The sequence below is a fragment of the Neovison vison genome, chromosome 3 (assembly GCF_020171115.1).
Source record: "Neovison vison isolate M4711 chromosome 3, ASM_NN_V1, whole genome shotgun sequence".
Lineage (NCBI taxonomy): Eukaryota > Metazoa > Chordata > Mammalia > Carnivora > Mustelidae > Neogale > Neogale vison.
In genome coordinates, this window is record NC_058093.1 from 150,331,618 (window position 1) to 150,356,917 (window position 25,300).

Genomic DNA, 25,300 nt, shown 5'->3' on the forward strand with positions numbered 1-25,300 from the left:
GCAGGCCGCGGGAGAGGGCGGGAGCCGACGCGCAGCGAACGCGGCGCGCGGCGAGCCCGGGCGGAAGACGTGGGCGGAAGGTAGTGGGCCGTGTGGGCCGGGTGGGCCGGGTGGGCGCCGGAGGGCGGGGCCCGCGCGCGCTGGGGGCGGAGCTCCCGCGCCGGTCACGTGAGAGGTCCGGCGGCAGCGGCGGCGGCGGCGGCGGCCGCGGCGTCTTCAGCGGCGCCCAGTGCAGGATGGTGCTGGAGGCGGCGGCGGCGGCGGCCGTGGTGGCGGCGGCGTCGTTGGCGGCAGCGGGAGGGGGTGCTGTGGCGGCATCGGCGGCGGCGCCCGCGAGTGGTGTAAAATGGCGGATTTCGAGGAGTTGAGGGTAAGCGGGGGCGCGGGAGTGCGGGAGTGGGGAGTAGAGGCCGCGGGGGAGGGGAGGGGAGGCGGGGAAGCCGCAGCGTCGCCGGCGGCCACCTTCTTGTTTCGCTGGGACCGGTTGTCGGAGCCGGGAGCCCCGGCCCGAGTGCAAGAGGGCGCTCGCCCGGGCCGTCGCGGGCGGGGGAGGGGAGCCAGGCGGCGGAGGACGCCTGGGCCGCGCGGGGGCGGCAGGCCTGGGGCCCCGGCGAGCGGCCGGTGGGTCCAGCGCAGGGTCCGCACACCTGGCGTGGGGCGGGGGCCGCCGTCGGGAGGGGCTCGTGGGGACCCGACTTTCTTGTGTAAGGGCTGAGGTGGGAAGCGTGATTTGCTTTTCCACCTTCATGGGGTGTGTGTGTGTGTGTGTGTGTGTGTGTGGCGATTCAGAAGTCTACACGTTACTCACTTGGTGGGAGCCTGTTTTCTGAAACGTGAAGTTGCGTTTAGTAATCCTCTCTCTTATGGCTGATGCTACCGTTTAGTGAGATCTGTCACAAGAAAGGCCCTTTTCTCCTACCAGTGCTTCCTCTTGAAGAGAAGCGTGGTCTTTGGGGAGCGCTGCCTTTAATAATCGACCTTAAACCTTGATATTTTCTCAGTGCTGTGGTAAGACACCCGCAAAGGCCGTGTTGTCATGAGGTTTGTTTGTGAACTCGTTTTTGCTCGAGGGAAAGCATTTTTCTTTCTAGTCTGAGAACAAGGTCACAACTTTATTGTTGATATCTTTGTATAGTGGAGGCTTGACAATGGGTGTGCTGGGGGTAGAACGGAAAAGATGTTTTTCCCTGGGCTGATAACCTTCAGAGTCCTCAATTGAAACTAAACGTTGGTCAACGAATAGGCTTTATTTTTTATGGATCGCTGAATTACTGGCGACAGAAATGGAATATTTAAGGACGGAAACCCTGATTTAAAAGAAAAGTCAAAGTAGAGATGAATGTGAACTTGAAATTAACGGCAGTCCTTTTGCATAACAGACGTATGGTGTTAGGGTTACTTTTTTGAAATAAGAAGAATCTGGAAAAATATTCACTTTTGTATATTTATTGTTTTTTTCCGCGAGGGTTGGAGTGGGGAAGGATGTTGACTGTTCACCTGGCTGGTACGGTGGACCTCAGCAAAAGGACGCATTGATGATTCTGATCTAAAGGGAGAATGGGTTATAATTTGCGTAATACCTGCTATTTTCCCTTCTGTTGTTTCAAAAAGAAGGTACATTAGTGCATTTTATGCTCTATATTAGTTTATACAGAGAACCATGATAGTAGGTAAAAAGGGTAATCATACTGGTAAGTGTAGGAGTTTTAATGTCTCAGAGCATAGAGCTTTTTTAACACCTGTGGAGCTTTGAAACAAGCAGGCCTGAGCCTCAGCTGTATAAATGAATGCATTAGGTTCAGGGATTGGTTGAGGAGACTGAATGTTGAAATTAAATTAAAAAAAAAATTTTTTTTTTAACCTGCAGTATCCTCTTCATTTTGCATAGTAACATCTCTATATAGTTTATTCTCTTCCAAGGTTTTTTGTTGATGAAAATGTTTCCAAGATTTCCATTACACTTTTATAAATATTGCTGGTCAAAGCTTAATAAAAAGGGAGGATTTAAGGGGCGCCTGTTTGCTCAGTCGTTGGGTGTCTGCCTTAGGCTCAGGTCATGATCCCAGGGTCCTGGGATCCAGCCTGGCACCATCTGGGCTTCCTGCTCTGTGGGAAGCCTGCTTCTCCATCTCCCACTCCCCCTGCTTGTGTTCCCTCTCTTGTTGTGTCTCTCTCTGTCAAATAAATAAATAAAATCTTAAAAAAAAAAAAAAAAAGGAAAAAAAAAAAAGGAGGATTTATTTACCAGTCTAGGGCAGAGAAGGCAGGCAGTGCTGAAGTTCTGGTGGAACCAGGAACTGCAAAGTGGTTGGAAACCAAAGAAGCGTTTTTCTCTTTGGGTGTACCTGTCCCTTCCCCCTTTTCCACTCTCCTCTTTTATCTCCCCCCACCTCCCTTCCCCCCCTTCCCTCTCCCCCCACACCCTTGCCCCCTACAGTTTGTTTTGTGGGTCACTTCATCTCTTTCTGTAAATCAGCTGTCTTTGCTTCTCCCTGCACTTGATGGAAGATGGCCCCTCCCTCATAGTTCACATAAGGTGCCCAACAGAGAGTGACTGGGAAGACTTTTCAGAGGAGGGAAAGGGTGTGCAAATGGATGCTGGAAAAGAGTTATCCACCCAAGTCTTCGCCTTAGCTGCTCAGCAGCATCTTCTACATTTAAAGATGAACAGTCTCCGTGCCCTGCCCTCATTTCAAACAGTGACAGTGATGATCATGATAGATATCCTTTATAATATAAGTGGTTATTACATGCCTGGTTCTGGTCTAAGCACTTCACATACCTGTTTGATTCTCACAACAATTGTAATAGAATTGTTAGAAAAACTGTCAGAAGAAATTGAGGCAGATTGAGTAACCTGACAGCAGTTTGAGCTGGAAGACCTGGGATGTTTAACCTCAGATGTCCAGGTTTAGAGTCCGTGCTTTTCAGAGTCCAAGCTGTCCTCTGTAGTTTCCTTCAGGTTCATGTGGTGCTGCTAGCCATCAGCCTGGGATCTGTGTACTAAACAATGATAAATAGCCGGTGCCCTTCTTATGTGATATATAATACTGGAGGGGAAACAGGACAGCTGACTGAAAATCTAATTAGAAAGGAGGGAAAGAGGAAGAAACATGCAGGACATTCTAAATGGTGTCTGCCTCAGAATATATTCTGTGAGGCTCAGAGAGATCGTCAAGTAAATTGAAGGACGAGGAAAAATGGCCAGCATTAGTTTGTTGACTAACTTGGCAGTAGAGGAAATAGCCGACCTGGATGTCACATATTTGGCTGCCCATACTGCTGCTGAGAGGATTTCCAGTATCTTTATCCATTATCATTTGGGGCTACTCCCTGGGGGCTTGTATAACCAGAGCAGGTCACTTCTGGCTGGTGATGCCATCTCCTGTACTGGAGGTCAGGAATTCTGGGAAAGGTCATCCCCACTGTGCTTTGGTGACTTCTGTGCCTTTGCTTTTTAAGCTTAGGGTGGGGGTGGGGGTTATTTGATGAGGCAACTCCTGTGGAACCTTAAGAGGTCGCCAGATGATTTTAGTTTTTGAGACTGCTATGTAAGCCAATACTAGACGTCTGGTCTGGTCATAGCAGAAATGGTAACCCTGTACTTTGCTGCTTTCATTTTAATAGAATACCAGCACACCTTTCATCTAGTTCTTCTGAGAGAGAAGATCTGACTGAGCTTAGCTGAGGGTCCTCTTCTATTCTAATCATCTGTGGCCAGAAGCTTAGAGTCCTAGCACAAAAACTTGACTCATGAGATTACCTTGATGGGTTGGGGGAAGGAAGGAGCAAGTTCTCTGAAGTGGAAATTGTGGCCTGAGTAGTCAAGGATGATTATGATAACACATCATGTATTCAGAGCTTTCAAGATGCTGGAGAAGAAATTATTCAATTCAGTGGTTGGTTGTATATAGCTTTTATGTTGGTAGAAGTTTCTGAATTAACTAATTTGTAAATTAACTAGTTGTGAATTAACTTGGGACAAGCTCATAAGGTCTGATGACTGGGACCTCTGACACTGCCACCCTCCTTTCTCCCTACAAAATAGTCTCTGTCAGAGCTAAGCACAGGGATGGAGCAGAGGCAGAATAGTTGGGGTTCTGAAGTTCAGAAAAGCCACCAGAGTGGCTTTTTTTTTTTTTTTTAATGATGTTTTATTTTAGAGAGTGAGCTTGCATTCGAGTGCCGGGGTGGACCAGGTGGAAGGGAGAGGGAGAGAGAATCTCAAGCCGACTCCCCGATGAGTGCACAGCTCCACATGGGGCTCAGTCTCATGACCCTGAGATCATAACCTGAGCCGAAATCAAGAGTGGGACATTTAATTGACTGAGCTATCCAGGCATCCCCCAGAGTGGCTTTTTTACTCCTCCAGTTGCATAATTGTATACTGTGGGCTGTTGATGCAGTCTTTTGGCAGTTCTTAAAAAGGTTCCTGCTATTATTTAACCTGGTTCATCTACTCTCCTTACTTCTCACCACTGAATTATGGAGATGGAGGAGGGATCTATTGCGGTAACCTTTTTTTTTTTTCTTTAAAGATTCTCTCTCCTTCTCTCCTGCATTCCTCATCCCCTTCCTTTTGTGCATTGCGTTTATTATCTCCATGTGTGTCAGAGAACAAGAGTGAATGGGTGTGCAGTCTCAGTGTGTGGGCTAGTGAAAGAGAGTGAGTGATTGTAACTTTCTTAATAGATACTGGCAAAACAAATGCAGAAGAGCTTTTATGCTGAGTCTTAAGTAATTCTATAACAGAAGATTTTCTGCCTAGAAGGCGTGGATGTTTGGTTCTTTACACATAGCAGGACTTGGCCATTCTGGTAGCTTTGGGTGCTGTTAGGATAGAGAGGGAGAATAGGAAGTTAATGGGGTGGGAGGTGTGAGGTTAGAGTTCTTCATCCCTCATGCTCCTCAACTATTGGACGAGGAAATAGACTAATAAGATAGATGTAACTGAATCTACCATATGATTTCAAAGTCTTGAGTGGACATAACTGAAATTTCAGGACACAACTTCACTTGAGATCCTGTCTGTGAAAGCACGTTCCAAACTCAGTATTTAACTTAAATGGATAATTTTAAATAGTAAACCAAGGTATTCTTAGCTGTGGTAGATGCCTTTGCATTTGTTTGTACCTTAGGTCTGTGGCCTCCCTCCATGAATGTCTTTTCTAAGACGTTTCTAAGACTGTTCTAAATATAACATTCTTCAGATGTTTCTTTTTTTAGCATTTTGCCTTTATTTTTCTGGATTGGATTTTAGTTACTTTATTTTTAAAATTTTTTTTATTGAGATGTAATTTACATACCATAAAATTCAGCCTTTTAAAATGGCTTTGGTCTATTCACAGAGTTGTGCAAGCATCACCACCATCTCATTCCATAACATTTTCATCATTCCAGAAGAAACCAAGTACCCATTTGCAGTCACTCCTCCTTCTTACATCCAGCCCTCAGCTTCCAGTAATCTACTGTTTGTCTCTATGGGTTTGTCTGTTTTAGATATTTCATAGAGATATCTAATCTATTTTAATCTAATCATACACATGGCCTTTTCTGTCTGGCTCCTTTCATTTAACATAACCTTTTCAAGGTACATGTTGCAGCATGTGGTAGTGTTTTTTCCTTTTTATGGCTGAATAATATTCCATTGTATGGAGTATACCACATTTTGTTTATTCATGAGTTTATGTGTATTTGGGTTGTTTGTACTCTTTGACTACTATGAACATTCATCTGTGTATAAGTTTTGTGTGGACATATGTTTTTGGTTATTTTGGGTAGTTACCTAGGGATGGCATTATCGGGTACATGTGATAACTCTGTTTAAGTGTTTGGGGAACTGTCAAACTTTCCCCAAACTACTACATTTTACATTTCTACTAGTAGTTATAAGAGTCCTAATTTCTCCATATCCTCACACACATGGGTGTAAAGTGGTATTCATTGTGGTTTTGATTTGCATTTACCTGGTGATTAATGTTGTTGAGTAACTTTGCTTTTGCTTATTGGGTATTTGTATATTTTCTTTGGGAAAATGTCTACTCAAATCTTTTGCCCATTTTTAAACTTTCTTTTAAGTTTGAGTATTCATCAGATAATATGGTTTGCAAATATTTTATTCATTTTTATGGACTGTCTTTTCACTTTTTCCATAATATACTTTGAAGCACAAAAGTTTTTTTTTAATTTTGACAAATTTAATTTATAAATTTTTTCTTGCTTGTGATTTTGATAAGTCATCGCTTAATCCAGTGTCATAAAGATTTATGTCTGTTTTCATATAAGCGTTTATATTTGTAGTTCTAGTTTTAACATTTAGGTTGTTAATCCATTTTTGTTGATGGTGTGAGGTAGGGATTGAACTTCTTTTGCATATGGATATCCACTTTCACACATTATTTGTTGCAGTATGATTCTTTCTCCCTTGAGTTATCCTTACAGCTAGTTTCTTTTTCAAGTACCTGAATTTAAGAAATTACACAGTTGAAATAAAAGTGATATGTGGAATCAATGGGTATCATAGTCCGAACTATTCTCTATGAATGTTTACATTGAACCTCCACCCCTGGTAATGTGGCTTTTTTTCCTCGACTTTTTTTGGAGAAGTGGTTTGAAACAAATAAGAGTTTTTGTGACTTTGCAGAGAACAATGTAAATCTAACATGGACGTTCAGACCACTCCATTTGATTATTCATATAGGTCAGTAAAAGCTGTTCTTGATTACATTGCAGAATGTAATTGTTTTTGCGTGGTTATTGACTGACTTTGGCCAAATTATTTCACTTTTTCTTTAACCTGGAAAAATTAAAAAAAATATATTTATTGAAAGTGTGTGTGTGTGTACACATGCACATGCATGCATGCGTGCACACAAGGGGGGAGAGAAGGAAAGGGAGAGCGAATCCTAAGCAGGTTCCACACTCCATGCTAAGTGCAGAGCCTGACACAGGGCTCAGTCCCACAACCCTGAGATCATGACCTGAGCCAAATCAAGAGTCAGAAGCTTAAATGACTGAGCCACCCAGGCGTACCAACCTGGAAAATGTTTTTATTTATGTCTTTGAAGATTTCTTTAGTTTGAGAGAGCGAGAGAGAGAGCGTGCGCACGCGCGCGCGAGCACGCACTCGTACAAGTGCATGAGCAGAAAGAGAGGCAGAGACAGATGGAGAGAGAGAATCCCAAGCATGCCCCATGCTGAGACTGGAGCTGCTGTAGGGGCCTGTTCTCAAGACCCTGAGATCATGACCTGAGCTGAAATCAAGAGTTGGAAGTTTAATTGTCTGAGCCACTCAGGCGCCCCTGGAAAATGGTTTTAATAATAATTTTTATTCTTATCACCATTCCTCAATGTTTTTCCCAAATGAAAGCAATACCTGTGCAGGTAATTCAGGAAAATTCAGAAGGAAAAATAAAAGCCTTTCCTTTCTTTCCCAGTAGATTTCACTCCTGATATAGCTAACTGCCTTTTAACCATGCTTGGGTATTTCTGTTTTTAGTTTTTCTCTTTAGGCTAGTTCCCAAACTCAAAAACACCACATATTTTTCTGTATCTTGATTTTTCTTTAAACTCTGAGCAGTATCTTCTGCTTGACTCTAGTAGATAAGAAGTTTAGATCATTATGTTTTCCACTTTTCCTAGCATACTGATTTGTACTAGTTATACTTTTTATTATTTTTTTAAAGTTTTAAATTCCAGTTAATGTACAGTGTTATACTAGTTTCAGGCATACAATTTAGTGATTTCAGTGCTTCTTTATATCAGGCAGTGCGTATCCCAAATGCCCACTTTAATCCCCATCACCTAGTTCACCCATCCCCCCTCTCCAGCTCTCCTCTGTTAACCCTCTGTTAAATATAGTTAAAAGTCTGTTTCTTGATTTGCCCAGTTTCTCTTTCTTTCCCCTTTGCTCGTTTGTTTTGTTTCTTAAATTGACAAATGAAATCATATGGTATGTGTCTTTTCTCTGACTTACTTTGCTTAGCATGTACTCTCTAGCTCCAACTCTGTCATTGCAAGTGTCAGGATTTCATTCTGTTTTATGGCTGAGTAATATTCCTGTGTGTGTGTGTATGTGTGTGTGTGTGTGTGTGTTTGTGTACATGCACACCACGTCTTTGTCCATTCATCTATTGATGGAACTTGGACTGCTTCTGTAATTTCGCTATTGTAAATAATACTACTATGAATACTGGCTGCATGTATTCCTTTGAATTAGTATTTTTATATTTTTTGGGCAAAAACCTAATGCAACTGCTGATTCGTAGATTAGTTCTATTTTTATCTTTTTGAGGAACTTCCATACTGTTTTCCAGAGTGGCTGCCCTAGTTTGCATTCCGACTAAGAGTGTCAGAGGGTCCCCCATATACCACATACTTGCCAACACCTGTTGTTTCTTGTGTTATTGATTTTAGCCATTCTGAGAGGTGTGAGGTGATATCTTATTGTAGTTTTGACTTGCATTTTCCTGATGATGAGTGATGTTGAGCATCTCTTCATTGTGTCTGGCCACCTTTGTCTTCTACCAGTTACATTTTTGTTCCTAATTTTGCTGTTATTAACTTTTTCTAATAGTTAAACTTCTGTTTCTTGACCTATCAGTTTTAGGCAGTGTATCTTCAGTTCCCAGTCTCACAGAGGATTTAGTACCCATCTATTTCCCTTTGTTTCGTCTACCTCCAGTCTTCCTTTACTTCCAGCCTTCATTTTTTATTGCACTGTCAAGATTTTAGCATTTATATTATGGTGTGTAACACTTCTAAACTTTTCTGTGCTTCTATGGGAGGATTCTAGAAATTGAGTTTTGGACCTCCCTTTGTAGTATGTATCCTGATAGAAATATTAGTCACCGTGAAACCACATCACTTGGAACTGTAGAGGAACTTCTGTTACTACCCCTGTGCTTCTCAAAGGAGAAATGTAATAGAGTCCTGCTTGAGTGAGGAGAATTCATGGAAATTATTTTTTAAATTTAATATTATGGTGTGTTCTCATATGTAACCATTCAACTTTTCTTGGTGAAGGGTTTTTCTGGAGCTCTCAACCTTTCTTTTCAAATTTGGGCAGCTTGCCTTCTAGATCTGCTGTACAGCTGTCATCCTGGGATTATATTGTACCTGGATTAGGTCTTTTGCTTGAATCCCTTGTCTTCTTTAAATTACATTTTTGATATTCCTGGAATATAATCTTGAGTAGTTGTTTTAGTATGGACATGTGATAAACGTCTAATTTCTTCATTGTCTGAGAATGACTTGCCTTTGTTCCTGATTGGAGGTTTAGATGTAGAATTATGTATTTTGGTAATCAGTTTTTCCTACTGAATTTTGAAAGCTTTGCCCTAGGAACTTAAAACACCAGTGTTGCTAATAGCGTTGCATTACAAATCTGGTAGTTATCCTTGTAGTCACCTTGTTTAAAATTTTTGTGGTGATCTTTTTATCTTTGGTATTTTGTGAAATGTGTCTAGTTGTAAACCTTTTTTTCATTCTTGGGGTGGGGGTAACATTTTAGCCCTAAGAGTCATTTCAGTTATGGGGAGTAGCTTTTATTTCTTTGATTACTTTTTCCCCCTCATTTCTGTTTTCTTTGAGACTTCAGGGGTGAAAGTTGGACTTCTAGATTGACACGTATTTGTTTGTATCTGAGGATTTCCTTGATTTTTGTCTTTAAACTCTTCAGAATTTATTTCAGTGATTATATTTTTAGTTTGTAGAAGCTTTATTTTTTCTTCTTTTCAATAACAACTTGTTCTCAGTTTATGGGGAAAAATACCTTGAAGTCTCTGAGGATGCTAATTCCTTTAAAAAGATCTCTTGAGACAGTTCTCTTATTATAATCATGGTTTGTGTATTTGGCTTTGCCAAATTTTTTTTTGCCCACTTTTATATTGGTCCATCTATCTTTTTCATACTGATTTTACCCACACTATGTAGGCATACAGAATTATATTATATCTATATGTCTAAATTTTTATGTACATAAAAATTTTATACAAATGGAATGATGCCGTATTTTTTTTTGTTTATTATCATTTTTAATTTTCCATTGTATGAATACCAGTTTATCATTTCTCTTGTTGGAAATTTGTGTAGTTTCCTTTTTTTCCTATTACAGGTCCCCAAATTTTTTATCCAAACTTCTGAACCACAGAATATGCTGAAAATGCAAATAAAGAAAAATTCTATAAACTTAATCTGCACTGATTTGACACTATTTGTAATTTTTTATTGATTTCATTTAATGTAAATATTTGTATGTTTCACTGCAGAAGTTCTAGGAGTAGAATTGCTGGGATTTAAGGATATGTGTGTCTGACTGGATGAGGTCAGATTATTTTCCAAAAAGGATTGTATCAGTATTTGCTCTTTCCAACAATGTAGAAGTTTTCATTACTTCTCTTGCTAACACTTTGATCACACTGAATGTTTTTGCGACTGAGTAAAAAATTTCACTTGATGGTTTTTAATTTTTCCCTTTGGTTATGAAAGTGAGCATCTTTTATTATGCTTATTAACATTCTCTTAGTTCTTCTGAGATTCTCTTACCTATTTCGTGTCTTTTGTCCATGTTTGTACTAGGTTTAAAAAACCTTTTTTCTTACTAATTTTAATAGTTCTATAATTGAATCTGTCTGTGCTTTCTGGATTCTTATCTTTTAATCTGCACTGACAACACCATCACATTGTCTTAATACTCCCAACTCTGTAACAACTTCCACAAAAACAAACTTCTGTTGATATAGGGCATTTGTGTAGGAAATATGTAGATCATGAGAATACATCTGGGTGAATTTTTTCAATATAACTAAATGTGGATGAAGAGAATAGAACATCACCAGGACCCTAGAGTTACCTCCCAGTGACTAACCTCGGTCTCTTCAAAGATAGTACTGGCTTGATACTGGTCTTAGATAAGTTTTGTCTGTTCTTTGAAACTTATATAAATGGAACTGTATGGTGTATATATTTTTTGTGTCTTTTCCCCTCAGTTTGTTTGCAAGATTTATTGGCATGTTGTTGTAATTTGTTTATTCCCTTCCACTGGCAAAATAGGGTTCCAGTTGCTTCACGTTCTTTCTTGTCCACTCTTTTAAACATTTTAGTGAATATTTAGTGGTTTTAATTTGTATTTTCTTAATGGGTAATGATGTTAAGTCCCTTTTACTATGTCTGTTGGCCATTTGGATATCTTTTGTGACTTTGCCAATTTTTTTGCCCACATTTATATTGGTTTATCTGTCTTTTTCCTGCTAATTTGCAGGAATTCAGTACATACCCCAGATACAGCTCTTGCAGGTTATATTTTGCAAATAATCTTCTCATTTCCTTAGCCCTATAAGTGTATTCAAAGATCTTGACTTCTCCACCTATCCATTGCCCTTTTTCCACTGGCAGATACTTGCCGGGGGAAAAGAGCCATTAAATGTTGTACTTCATTTTCTATACTTCCTTTCTTTTCACAGCATTGGCGTCTCAGGTCCTTGAGACTTTTTATAGTGGTTCATGTTCTTCAAATGGATGTTTTTCACATTACCTTCAGTTTCTAAATTTTCATAGGGAAGGTTGGTCTCAAAGTCCACTCAATCATTGAGGGACAAGAAGTAGGCCAACTCTTCTTGTCTTGTAGTTCTTTGGGGTACTTCTTGGCTGTTTGATCCTTTGTAATTTTAAAATCATTTTTCTAAGTTATACAGACAGAAACATGCATGATCTGTTGGGATTTTGATGGGAAATGGATTGAATCTATAAACAATTTTGGAGAGAACTAAGGTTTCTTAACCGTGAACATTGTAATCTCCATTTATTTAGGCCTTTTACAATGTCTTTCATAAAGTTTTATAATTTTCTTCAACTAAGCTATTGCAAATATTTTGTTAGATTTATTTTTAGGTACTTTGTTTTTGTATCAAATCATAAATGGTATCTTTTCATAATTATATTTTCTACCTTGCTGGTGTATAGAAGTACAGTTTTGACTTTGTGTAACAACCTTGCTCTACTCCTAATTGTGATAAATTATCAGAATTCTTTTGGATTTTTGTGTAGACAGACCTATCTGTGAATAATGACCTCTCTGTTTCCTCCTTTCCAATTCTTATGCTTTTTTTTTTTTCTTTCTTTTTCTTGTCTTAATGTGCTGGCTAGGATCTCCAGTACAGTGTTGAATAGAAGCGGTGATGGGGGCTTCCTGATCTTGTTCCTGATTTTAAAGGGAATGCTTTCAAAGTTTCACAGTTAAGTATGATGCTTGCTGTAGGTTTATTGTAGATAATCTTTTCAGGTTAAGGATGTTCCTTTCTATTACTAGTTTGCTAATTTAAAAAAGTCATGAATTGATATTGAATTTTATCAAAAGCCTTCTCTGCATTTTTTTGAGATGATGATGTTTTTCCTTTGTAACCTGTTAATGGGGTGAAACTTGTGTGTTTCAAGCATAAAGTCAATCCTCATTTGTCTCTTTTTTCATTTTTGGACTCAAACTGAAGATAGTTAATTTAAGATTTTTACTTCTTAAAATTAGTAATATTGACCTAAAAAAAATATGCTCTTCTTTTTCTGGAAGAATTTATGCAGGATTAGAATGATCTGTTTAAGTGATAGAACTCCCTGACAAAATTGTGACTGTGTTTTCTTTGTGAGATACCTCTTAACCACTGATTCAATTGCTATGCTTATAAGATTTCAATTTTCAAGCCAGTTTTGGTAGGTTATATATTTATAGGAAGTTAGTTGTCTTTTTCATACATGTTCTTGAATTTATGGTATTAAATTGTTAATCTCTAATTTTGTATTACTTGTAGTTGATGTCCCTTTTGTCTTTTTTCTTTTAATGCCTTTTCTCTTGATCTCTCAAAAACTAAAAGCTTACCAATTTTTTAAAGACTTATCAGAGATCATTTTTTTTTTTTTTTTAAACGCTCTTCAATGTATTCTTCCTCCATTTCATTATTTTCTGCTTTTTATTTAATTTGTGCTTTTGGGGGCATATTTTAATTCTTTCTCTAATTTCTTAAGTTGGATGCCTTCCTTTTTAATTTTCAGTGTTTTAACATAGGTCTCCATTGTTTTCCCTGCATCGCACAAGTTTTGATGTGCAGTGTTTTCATTATTTTCCACTTGCGAGTATTTTTTTGTTTTTCACTGTCAGTTCTCAGAGTTATTTTAAAAAGTTTTTTTTTTCCAAACATGGGAGTTTCTTTCATTATTGATTTGTAAATGTGTTGTAATTTGGAAGCATGATATGTAATATAGTGATCTTTTGAAATCTGTTAAGACTGCCGTCAGTTTTTGTTCTTGTTTGTACTTAGAGAGAATGTGATTTTTCAGTTGGAAGCACAAAGTTTTATATATGTCTGGTAGTTAGGCTTGTTAATTTTGTTTAAATCTTCCGTATGTTTTTGGAGAGCAGATGTTAATGGATGTTAATCTTTTAGAAGATTAATCTTGGATGTTAAGATTGGATGTTAATCTTTTAGAAGAACATTTTTTTCCCCCAGTTTTCTCTTACAGTTTTACTAATTTCTAAAATATATTTTAAATTGTTGGTAGTACATGAAAGTTTAAGCTTTATTTTCCTGCTTTTACTCTCTATTAACTTTTTGTGCCTTTGAATGCTCTTTGTATTATATAGTATTGTTTTATATTATAGCTGTAATCTTCTCTTTTGGTCAACTAATTTTGCCTGATTTTTAAAATTCTCCCTATCGCTACATTTTTGTGTTCTTTTAGTTTTCTCTCTTATGAATATCAGGCTATTGGATTAAAAATATTAATCCGCTCTAGTAATCTTGGTCTTTGTAATTTTAAATTAAACTTTTTATTAAGAAAGTTGTTAATTTACTCACAGTTGTAAGAAGTAGTACAGAGATTTCACATACTCTTTACCAAGTTCTCACAGTGCTAACATCTTGCAAAACCTTAGAACAGTATCACAACAATACTACAAGGATATTGACATTGACACAATGAAGATTTAGACCATTTCCATCACTATAAGGATCCCTCTTGTCATTTTTATCACCACACCCACTTCCTTCCCATCCCCTTAATATCTTGGACCCAGTCATCTGTTTCTCATTTCTATGGTTTTATCTTTTCTAAGAATGTTATATAAATGGAATCATACAGTGTGTTATGTTTTGCGTTTGGTTTTAGCATCATTCTCTGGAGATTTATTCATGTTGTTTTATGTATTGATAGCTCATCACATTTTATTGCTGAGTAGTATTTCATGGTTTGGATTTGTCTAACCATTTACCTGTTGAAAGACATCCATGTTGTTTAGAGTTTTGGGCTGTTAAAAATAAAAGTGCTTTAAGATTTCTGCATAGGTTTTTTTGATGAACATAAGTTTTCATTTCTCTGGGCTAAAAATACCCAGGAGTACAATTCCTGGGTTGTATGGTTATTGTATATATAGTTTTTTAAGAACTTGCAAACTGTTTTCCAGAGTGGCTGTACCATTTTACATCCCTACCAGCAATGTATGGAGTGATCCAGTTTCTCTGCATCCTCGCCAGCATTTGGTGTTGTCACTGTTTTTCATTTTAGTCATTCTGGTATGTATCTAGTGATACCTCAGTGAGGTTTCAATTTGCACTCCCCTAGTGGCTAATGATAACATATTTTCATGTACTTATTTTTTATCTGTATATCCTTATTGATGAAATGTTTCTTCATGCCTTTTGTCCTTTTTTAAATTGGATTTTTTTTTTCCTGTTGGAGTTTGAGAGTTCTAGATATATTCTAGATACTCATGCTTTGTTGGATATGTGGTTTCCAAATACTGTTGCCAAGCCTCATCTTTTTTAACAGGGGCTCGCAGAACACATGGTTTTAATTTTGGTGAGGTCCAGTGTTTATTTTTTCCTTTTGTGGATTTTGCTTTGAATGTCAAGTCTAAGAATTCTTTGCCTAGCCCTAGTTCCTGAAGATTTTCTTCTGTGTTTTTTCCTAGAAGTTTAATAGTTTTATCCTAATGTTTAAGTCCGTGATCCATTTGGAGTTAATTTTTGTATAAAATGTAAGACACAGTTGGATGTATAATTTGCTTCAGCACCATTTGTTGAAAGGCAGTCTTTCCTCCATTGAGTCACTTTTGCACCTTGGTCAAAAACTATTTGGGCATATTGTTTCTGTTTCTGGGTTCTCTGTTCTGTTCCATAGACCTATGTGTTACCTTTGCTCATACAACATACCACACAACCTTGATAACAGAGCTAAATTGTGAAATGGAATGGACTGATTTCTGTCTCTGTTTTTTAAATTGTTTTAGCTCTTCTAGTTCCTTTGCCTTTCCATATACCTTTTAGAATAATCTTAAATATAAAAAAGTCTTGGTGGGATTTGGTTGAAACTGTGTCAAATCTGTGTCAGTTTAGGCAAAATTGATGGAGTTTCTTTGTTGAGTCTTAAAAGCCTTGAGAATTCATTCATTTAAATTTTCTTAGTCTTCTTTTATTAGCATTTTATAATTTTCAGTATACAAGTCCTGTGTGTTTTGTTATATTTTTAAACAGGTATTGTTGTTTTTAAACTTGTTTCTGTATATTTTTTGTTAATACCTAGGAATGTGATTCATATTTGTGTGTCACTCTTGTCTCCTGCAACTTTGCTGAACTCAGTTATTGGTTGTAAGAGTTGTTTTTATAGATACTTTGGGATCAGGCAATTTTTTAATTTTTTTTCCTTTCAGTCTGTATGCCTTTTATTTCCTCTTGTCTTTACCCTTATCCAGAACATATAGCACTATTCTGATTCATTTGGTGAGACTTGACATTCTTGTCTCGTTCTCAATCTTAGGGTAATGTATTCATCCTTTTACCATTAAGTGTAGTGTTAGCTATAGATTCTTTTGTAGGTGATTTCTATCAGGTTAAGGAAGTTCTCTGTTCCTGTTCTTCTGAGAATTTTTATCATGACTGAGTGCTAAATTTGTCAATGCTCTTTCTGCATTAACTGTTAAAATCATGTGTTTCTTTTTTAAGCTTTTAATAAGGGTATACTACCACAAACAAAAAAAGGGTATACTGGGGCGCCTGGGTGGCTCAGTGGGTTAAAGCCTCTGCCTTCGGCTCAGGTCATGATCCCAGCGTCCTGGGATCGAGCCCCGCATCGGGCTCTCTGCTCAGCAAAGAGCCTGCTTTCTCCTCTCTCTGCCTTCCTCCATGCGTGCTTGTGATCTCTCTCTCTCTCTGTCAAATAAATAAATAAAATCTTTAAAAAAAAAAAAAGGGTATACTATATTGATGTCAAACACTAAACCAGCCATGTAGTCCTGGAATAAACCTCACTTGGCGATGGTATAGAATTCTTTTTTATATATTACTAAATTCTCTTTGCTAACATTTTGTTAAGTTAGCGTCTATTTTTGTGATGGTTTGTAGTCTTATTTTTCATACTGTTTTTGTTTAGTTTTGCCATCAGGGTAATGTTAGCTTTATAAAATGAATTTGGAAGTGTTCTGTCATCTTCTATTTTCTGGAAGAAATTAGATTAGATTGGTGTTAGTTCTTTAAATGTTTGGGTAGAATTATCCAGTAAAACCATTTAGGCCTGATCATTTACTTTTTAGGAGTTTTATTTTTTAATTCATTTTTTTGAAGATTTTATTATTAAAGAGCATGAATAGCAGGGGGAGGGAGAGAGAATCTCGGGGAGACTCCATGCTGAGTGTGGAGCCTCGAGTGAGGCCCCATCACACAACCCAGAGAGCGTCACCTGAGCCAGAATCAAGAGTTGGATGCTTCACTGAACCACCCAGGTGCCTCTCTTTTTGGGAGTTTTAAAATTATGAATTAAATTTTCTGAGTAGTTGGAGGGTTATTCAAATGATCTATTTCATATTGGGTGAATTTCCTAATTTGTGTTTTTCAAGGTATTTGTCCTTTTCATATGAATTACCAAATTCATGTGTCTAGTTGTTTTTAGTATTCCTGTATTTTTTTCTTTTTGATGTCTGTGGTGTCTGTGGTGATATTCACTAATCTTGCAGTTTTAATTGGAAAGTTTTTTGTTTTTTGTTTTTTGTTTTTTTTTCCAATTTATTTATTTTCAGAAAAACAGTATTCATTATTTTTTCACCACACCCAGTGCTCCATGCAAGCCGTGCCCTCTATAATACCCACCACCTGGTACCCCAACCTCCCACCCCCCCCCCCCGCCACTTCAAACCCCTCAGACTGTTTTTCAGAGTCCATAGTCTCTCATGGTTCACCTCCCCTTCCAATTTACCCAAATTCCCTACTCCTCTCTAACGCCCCTTGTCCTCCATGCTATTTGTTAAAAGTGAAACCATATGATAATTGACTCTCTCTGCTTGACTTATTTCACTCAGCATAATTGGAAAGTTTTATTTCATTTTTAAACTGCTCCCCACTCTGCCAACTTACATGCATGTCATTATCTGCAGTTTTGTTCTGTCATTTCTTAGCCTTACAAATCTGATATTATAATTTTATACAGTAAATGTTTGTTTAAGCTAATCACTTTCCTCCGCGGGGCTTGTCATTTTCTTTGGTCATCGTTCTGCTATGTTAGATTCCTCTAAATTCTGGTTCAGCATTGATGGGCTTTTTACTTTTCCTTTCCTGTGTTAGACATGCTTTCTTACTCCGGCTTTTGCACCTGCTGCATCTGAGGTCTTGGAATGCTTTTCCCAGATACTCTTTGGGTATCTTCTTAATCTTCTTAATCCTTCAGTTACTTACTCATTTATCTCCTGAGGGAGACCTTCTCTCTTTAAGGTTGCAAATCCTTTACCTCTTCATTCCCTGTCCTTTTCTCTCATTATTTTTGTCCTTTGCATTCATCACTACCTGCCATATTATATATTTTATTTTTATGATAAATTTTTCTAAAGATTTTATTTATTTATTTGACAGAGATCACAAGTAGGCAGAGGGGCAGTCTGCAGGGGTTGACGGGTTGGGGGGGGAAGCGGGAAAGAGGCTCCCTGTTGAGTAGAGAGCCCTATGTGGGCCTTGATCCCAGGACCCTGAGATCATGACCTGAGCCGGAGGCGGAGACTTAACCCACTGAGCCACCCACACGCCCCTTTACAATAAATTTTAATCTGTCAAGCTCCTCAACTCAGTCATTCATTGAAATTTTATTTATGCAATTTAGGGGCATTGACATCTTTTCAGTATTTACTATTTTTATCTAGTAACGATACATTTCTTAATTTATTCAAGGGTTCTTTTATGTCTTGTTTTTATGTAGCTATTGGAAAATTTTTATTTTTATTTTTAAAGATTTTATTTATTTATTTGACAGAGAGAAATCACAAGTAGGCAGAGAGGCAGGCAGAGAGAGAGGGGGAAGCAGGCTCCCTGCTGAGCAGAGAGCCCGATGCGGGACTCGATCCCAGGACTCTGAGATCATGACCTGAGCTGAAGGCAGCGGCTTAACCCACTGAGCCACCCAGGCGCCCCATCTATTGGAAAATTTTTAAATTTATGCCTTTGCATTTTAGATTTTGTCATTAGACTCATTTTTAAATACGGTTTTTCCTGATGAGTCACTCAAAAATCTGTTCGATGTGTAGATAACTCAGTGAATTTCTTAAGTTATTTTTAGGTCTTATTTTTCAGTGGGTAATAACTATTTTCAGTATAGAAAGTTCTGTCATTTGTAAATTATTAATATTGCTTCTTTTAAAATCTGTATTATGTAGAAACCTTCAAATAATTTTAAATGAGAAAACATCTTTTATGGGTCTTTATTTCTAGTGTTTCATCTTTAAAGATGGTATTTGTTCTTAGTTTCTGATAGCTATCCTCTCTCATGTTAACAGAGTTTCATTCTGTTCCTGTTTATTGAGAGGTTTTATCAGTAATGGTTAGGACTTTTGCAGATGCCCTTTTGGCATTTATGCAGATTAACCATATGGCAATTTTTGAAATTTTTGAGCCAATAAATCTTTTTGTATTGCTTTCCTTATTTTAACAATTTTCAGAATAATGAGTTGGTTTCTCAACATTCTGTTAACAGAGATCAGTGATTTTTTTTTTTTTTTTGAGGTCTTGGGCTACTGGTTTGTTTTCTGTATCCTTCTGACAAGATGCCGGTAGTCTTTGATAACTTCTTTGCTTTCTGGTGTGATCAGATGTTCTAGGCTCATCGTGTGCATTTTCTACCCCAGACTTGCAATTAGCTATTTCCTCAAGGAACCTGGGTTCCTTTTGTGGGAAATGGTATTTAGATCATAGTCTGTTTTTCCCTGCCTCAAACAAACAATTTTTGTTTAATTAAATCTAGAATACTTTTAGATTTATGGAAAAGTTGGGAAGATAGTATAGAGAGTTGTTGTATAAGCCACAACTAGTTTTCCCCTTTCAAACAAACTTTTTACTGTGGAAACATTTTACAAAGGTAGAGAATTCCCTTTGTACCCTGTACCTAGTTGGTGGTTTTTTTTTTTTTTTTTCCTGCGTCTCCACTCATTTCCCCCAATAATTTTTTTCAAGTTTCAGGTAATATTTTTTATTATTTGCTTAATCAGGGTATATTGATGTATAACATTATATTGGTTTCAGGTGTATGCATTGCAAAATGATTACCACAATAAATCTAGTAGAGATTTATCACCTTATAGTTACCAAAAATATTTTTGTGTGTGTGATGAGGACTTTTGAGATCTCCCTTAGCAACTTTCAGATATACAATTTTTTTTAAATTGGGCATGGAGTGATGCTTGAACTCATGACCCTGAGATCAGGACCTGAACTGAAATCAAGAGTTGGGTGCTTAACTGACTGAGCCACCCAGGAGCTCCACAATATGCAATAATTAACTGTACTCATCATGCTGAACATTATATCCCCATATCATATGTGTTTTTTAACTGAAAGTTGGTACCTTTTGATACCCCTTCACCCATTTTCCCCCACACCCCCCCCATCAGAACCACCAGTCTGTTTTCTGTATCTGTGAGCTTCGTGTTCTTGTTTTTGTTCTGTTTTTAGATTCCGCATATAAGTGAGATTCTATGGTATTTGCCCTCTTCTGTCTGAATTATTTCACTTAGCATAATGCCCTTAGGGTCTATCCATGTTATAAAATGGCAAGATTTCATCCTTTTGTATGGCTGAGTAATATTCCATTGTATATGTGTATAGAAGCTGTTGTAGATATACAGCTGTGAGGGGTATGTGTATATATACACAGTTTCTTACTCATTTTTCCATTTATGGACGCTTAGGTTGTTTCTGTATCTTGGCTATTGTATTTGAATAATGGTACAATGAACTTGGCAGGCGTGCATATTTGGGTTAGCGTTTTCATTTTCTTCAGGTAAATACCCACAAGTGGAATTGGTGGATTCTTTGGTAGTTCTATTTTTAATTTTTTGAGGAACCTCCATACTGTTTTCCTTTGTGGCTATACCCATTTACACTGCCACCAACAGTGCACAACAGTTTTCCCACTCTCTCCATCCTTACCAACTTTTGTTGTCTTTTAGAGTGGCCACTCTAACAGGTATGAGGTGATAGCTCAGTGTGGTTTTGATTTGTATTTTCGTGATGAGTAGCGATATTAAGCATCGTTTCATGTCTCTATTGGCCATCTATGTCTTTATTTGAGAAATTTTCTGCCCAGTTTTTTTAAAGTTTTATTTAAATTCCAGTTAGTTACCATACAGTGTAATATTAGTTTCAGGTATACAGTTTAGTGATTCAGCATTTTCATATGACCCCTGGTGCTCATCACAAGTCCACTTGTTTATCCCCATCACTTTTTTAACTCCTCCTTCCACTCATCCCCCTTTTGGTAACTATCAGTTTGTTCTCTGTAGTTAAGAGTCTTTCTTGGTTTGCCTCTATCTCTCTTTTCTTCCCCTTTTGCTCGTTTGCTTTGTGTCTTAAATTCCACATATGACAGAAATCATATGGTATTTGTCTTTCTCAGACTAACTTACTTCACTTAGCGGAATACTCTGGATCTAGAACCATCTGTGTCATTGGGATTTCAAAAACTACTTATAAATGAAGATGTAAATTGTTTTAATATTGTAGTTGGGATAGGCAGTGTTAATATAAATGTGATCTGCCAATTTCCCTCAGCAGTTCCGTTCTCTCCCTCCTATTATACATCCTAGCAGATGGAATATCTATTTACAAAGTTTGTGTTGATCTTTACCATGACTTCTGACCTATTAGAACTTCTACAAATTTTAGACTGCTTGTGCAGTTTCCATCTCATATATAAGAGTTGAAGAGTAGTCTCAAGGAAATCTTTTTACTCATTGGTTATTGCATGTAACTATCATATTTACTTCCGTAGTGAGGTTTTCTAAATGTAGCACCTTCAGCTTGCCTTCACTCTTGTATGTGATGTTCCAATTATATGATGACTCAGCTTTAATTTTTTAAATAGTGTTGTTTAATAAAGAAACAAGGTTGATTTAAAGTCCTGGTCTTTTTTTTTTTTAACTTTTTTTTTTTTTTAAAGATTTTATTTATTTTTGCAAGAGAGAGAGAGCGCGTGCAGGAGCACGAGAGCTTGGGAGTGCACGTGCGGGCACTCGTGGGAGCAGAGGGAGAAGCAGACTCCCAGCTGAGTAGGGGGTCCAATGTGGGACCTGATCCCAGGACTCTGGGATCATGACCTGAACTGAAGGTGAATACTTAACTCACTGAGCCACCCAGGCATCCTTAAGTCCTGGTCTTAATTTGTATTTTTTGTTTAGATATTTTTAAAATTTTGTTTATGTATCTTTTTCTTTTAAGATTTTTATTTATTTATTGACAAAGAGCAAGAAAGCACAAGCAGGCAGAGCAACAGATGGAGAGGGAGAAGCAGGCTCTCCACTGAGCAGGGAGCCCGATGTGGGGCTTGATCCCAGGGCCCTGGGATCTTGACCAGAGCCGAAGGCAGTTGCTTAACCAACTGAGTCACCCAGGTGCCCCTGTTTATATATTTTTCTAAAAATCAGTCCTGCCAACATATTTCTCTCTGGTTCATAGAATTTCCTTAAAATCAGTTAGCAAGCATTTATTGAGAAATTCTTTTGTGTGGAGCGTAAAGCAGTTGCCACTGAAGTATTAGAAGACACACTTTGGGGGCGCCTGGGTGGCTCAGTGGGTTAAAGCCTCTGCCTTCGGCTCAGGTCATGATCCTGGGATCGAGCCCCACATCAGGCTCTCTGCTCAGCAGTGAGCCTGCTTCCTCCTCTCTCTCTGCCTGCCTCTCTGCCTACTTGTGATCTCTGTCTGTCAAATAAATAAATTAAAAAAAAAAAAAGAAGACACACTTTGGGAGGCAGCCGAATGGACTGGATAAAGTCCACTTGGAAAAAATTATATTAAAAATTATACTAAAGGTATAGACACTGGAGGTTGGTGGAGAACAGTAGCTGAAATCCCTTCTTGGTAGTTTTCATAGTAGGCTCACCTTACCTGGTGACAGCTGAAATTTGGTTGAAGACTGAGTTAAGGGGGATTTCTTTTTGCTTCAGAATGTCCTGATTCTGCATTCATATTGTGAGCCCTTATCTCTTTCTTCCTTTTTGTTTGTATATTTACAGCAACTAATAGAGCCAGTTGCTTTAGCATCCTTTTCCAAATTTATAATTGGAAATAAGTGATATGAGACCTCCCAGAAATCCCATTTTGAGAGCCAAGCTTAGGGTGACTTTGTGTTCTTTTACGTCATTTCTGTAAAACAAGTTTCCTTAAAGCAAAGAGTAATGTGAAAATGAGTAGAAAGAGGGAAGCAAAGCAATGAATCCTGACTTAGATTTCTTTAGAAACTGTCCTCGATGTATTCTGTCTGTATGACTGCCTTTGTTAGTGTTCACATGTGATAATGTTGCTTACGCTACTGTAGTGTAAGCCAACTTCAATTGAAGTGTTAGGATTGGGGACTCTGGGAAAGGTGCGTTGCATTCTTTCTTGGCAGGACACTTGAGAAAGCTGTCATAGTCCCTTTTATGCATGAAACCGTGAGTAATCTGTAACATCTTGACGTAGGCCAAGAATTTTGTTTTTCATGTTTGTTGTCCATAGCATTGGGGTAAGATAGATAAAATCTTCATTTTAACACATGGAGGAAATGAAGTGATTTGAAGTGTAATGACCATGCATTGTCTGTTCCTTAGTAATTTGAGTTGGGGTGAAAAATTCACTGGATTTTTGGATCACAATTCTTCCTGATTTTGTAAATTTACTATTTAGCATTGGAAGTTATGCATATAATTTTGCAAAAGTCTAATTTTTTGTTAGGTTTATTTTTGATGGTACTGTAGCAGGCATTACATTGTGTATTGATAGGATGAAAAGAAAACTTTCATCGGTTATAAATTTCATAGTAAAAGCAAATACAGGTTTACACTTCAGCATCATCCAATAGTGAGGTGGTTAGTAGAAACTGATAGGCCATATATTATCAAGATTAATAGAACAGACCATGATTAATGCCATAACTTGAATGTAACTTGGGTGGGCAGTGGCTTTATAAATAGGATCAATCTTAAGTGGTATGTGAAAATGCTGGCTCCTAGCATATACCAGGTGATAAAATGCTGGTAAAATTGGATTTTCTGGTATATTTTAGATGGGGTTTTTATATGCTTGACAGTGACTCTTGGCTTATGTCCTCCCCCCCCCCCTTTTAGAATATGGTTTCTAGCTTTAGGGTTTCTGAACTGCAAGTGTTACTAGGCTTTGCTGGACGGAATAAAAGTGGACGCAAGCATGACCTCCTGATGAGGGCGTTGCATTTACTGAAGAGCGGCTGCAGCCCTGCGGTTCAGATCAAAATCCGAGAATTGTACAGACGCCGGTACCCACGGACTCTGGAAGGACTCTCTGATTTATCCACCATCAAATCTTCAGTTTTCAATTTGGATGGTAGCTCATCACCTGTAGAACCTGACTTGGCCGTGGCTGGAATCCACGCGCTGCCTTCCACCTCGGTTACACCGCACTCACCGTCTTCTCCTGTGGGTTCTGTGCTGCTTCAAGACACGAAGCCCACGTTTGAGATGCAGCAGCCATCTCCCCCAATCCCTCCTGTCCATCCTGATGTGCAGTTAAAAAACTTGCCCTTTTATGATGTCCTTGATGTTCTCATCAAGCCCACGAGTTTAGGTAAGTGTTAGAGAAATTAGTTCCTTCCAGTTGAGGGAATAACTAAGGCAAGAGGCCTTCAACTAGTGATTAACAATTTGCTGTTAATAGTATAAAATGGAAACATTAATGGCAAGTAAATGCCAGATAAAAAATATTGGCAACCGTGACTGAAATCTAGTATAGAAATGCTAATTCATCATACCTACATTTTTATAGCTTAGAACTCAAATTACATCTTTGTGTGTAGGAACAGGTACAGATATTGCTTGTGTGTAATTTGTGTTTTGGTATTTCTACAGATATTTAGTTTCCATTTAACATAGTGTTTAAATTGCTATCGTAAGAAATAAACCTTTTATACTTAATTCGGCACATGGAGTTTGACACACGTGTTTAGCTTTTTTAATATCCATCAACTGCTCAGAAAATTTAATTTTATCATTACTAAAAAATGATACATGGGACTTTAACAAATTCTTACCTACATGATGGCTTCTTTGTACTAATGGTATGATTTCTTATTGCCTAATGAAATTATTTACAGAGGTATTTGGATTTTTTGATGAAATAAATTGTTTAGGAAATGGCATTTCATAGTTAATTTTGGAGATTTTTTTCCCCCCCTCATTCTGGGAAAACTCTTTTTATTTCAAGTCATTTGGGAACTCTCTTAAATATGTATCAATGTGCTTTTTTCCTTTTGTAGAAGATTATGCTGCTGTATATCTTGGTTGAGCCAGAAGGACATTTCAAGGGGTGGGACTGGTTAATGGAGTTGGTACGGCCTGAGTGATGGCAGGTCATGGTGGCTGTGCTTTTCTTAGCCCCTTCCTCCTCGCTTTAAAAGTTTTAATTTAGCAATACTTAGCCAGGCAGGTAGAGTAATGCATTTTACCTCTTCATTACATTCATTATGAAGTAAGGATTGTGTTCACCTTTTATTATTTGTACAAAGTTCTTTGAGTAGAATTATTGCATCAAAGAGTAAGAACATTTTAATTTTAGACTCGATAACATGTTGCTAAATTAGTTTCCAGAAGAGCCGTGCCAGTTTGTATTACACAGAGTGACAGAGTGTCTCTTATGGCCTTTCTTCCTGCCTTTATTAGGTGTTATTAAAAACAAATCTTGGTGATTGTGACAGGTGAAAGCTTGTGTCTTGTTTAGATATTTTATTTTTAGAATTAATAACCTAAGCAAACATTTTTAAATGTTTATTACCTAGT

The 25,300-nt window shown here is 37.9% G+C and overlaps 1 protein-coding gene across 5 annotated transcripts in view; it reads left to right on the plus strand.

Annotated features, from left to right (window-relative positions):
• Nucleotides 1-267: 267 nt before the first annotated feature.
• PIAS2 (protein inhibitor of activated STAT 2) overlaps nucleotides 268-25,300 on the plus strand; it is an 87,030-nt gene continuing 61,997 nt past the window's right edge. For 3 of the 5 annotated variants that reach the window (XM_044243046.1, XM_044243049.1, XM_044243050.1), the window contains exons 1-2: nucleotides 268-370; nucleotides 23,618-24,092. In XM_044243046.1, the coding sequence (XP_044098981.1) occupies nucleotides 347-370; nucleotides 23,618-24,092 (499 nt within the window). In that variant the 5' untranslated portion in view covers nucleotides 268-346. Of the gene's footprint in view, nucleotides 371-14,531; nucleotides 14,559-23,617; nucleotides 24,093-25,300 lie in introns of those variants that run through there. The other 2 variants (XM_044243047.1, XM_044243048.1) reach the window with 2 other exon arrangements.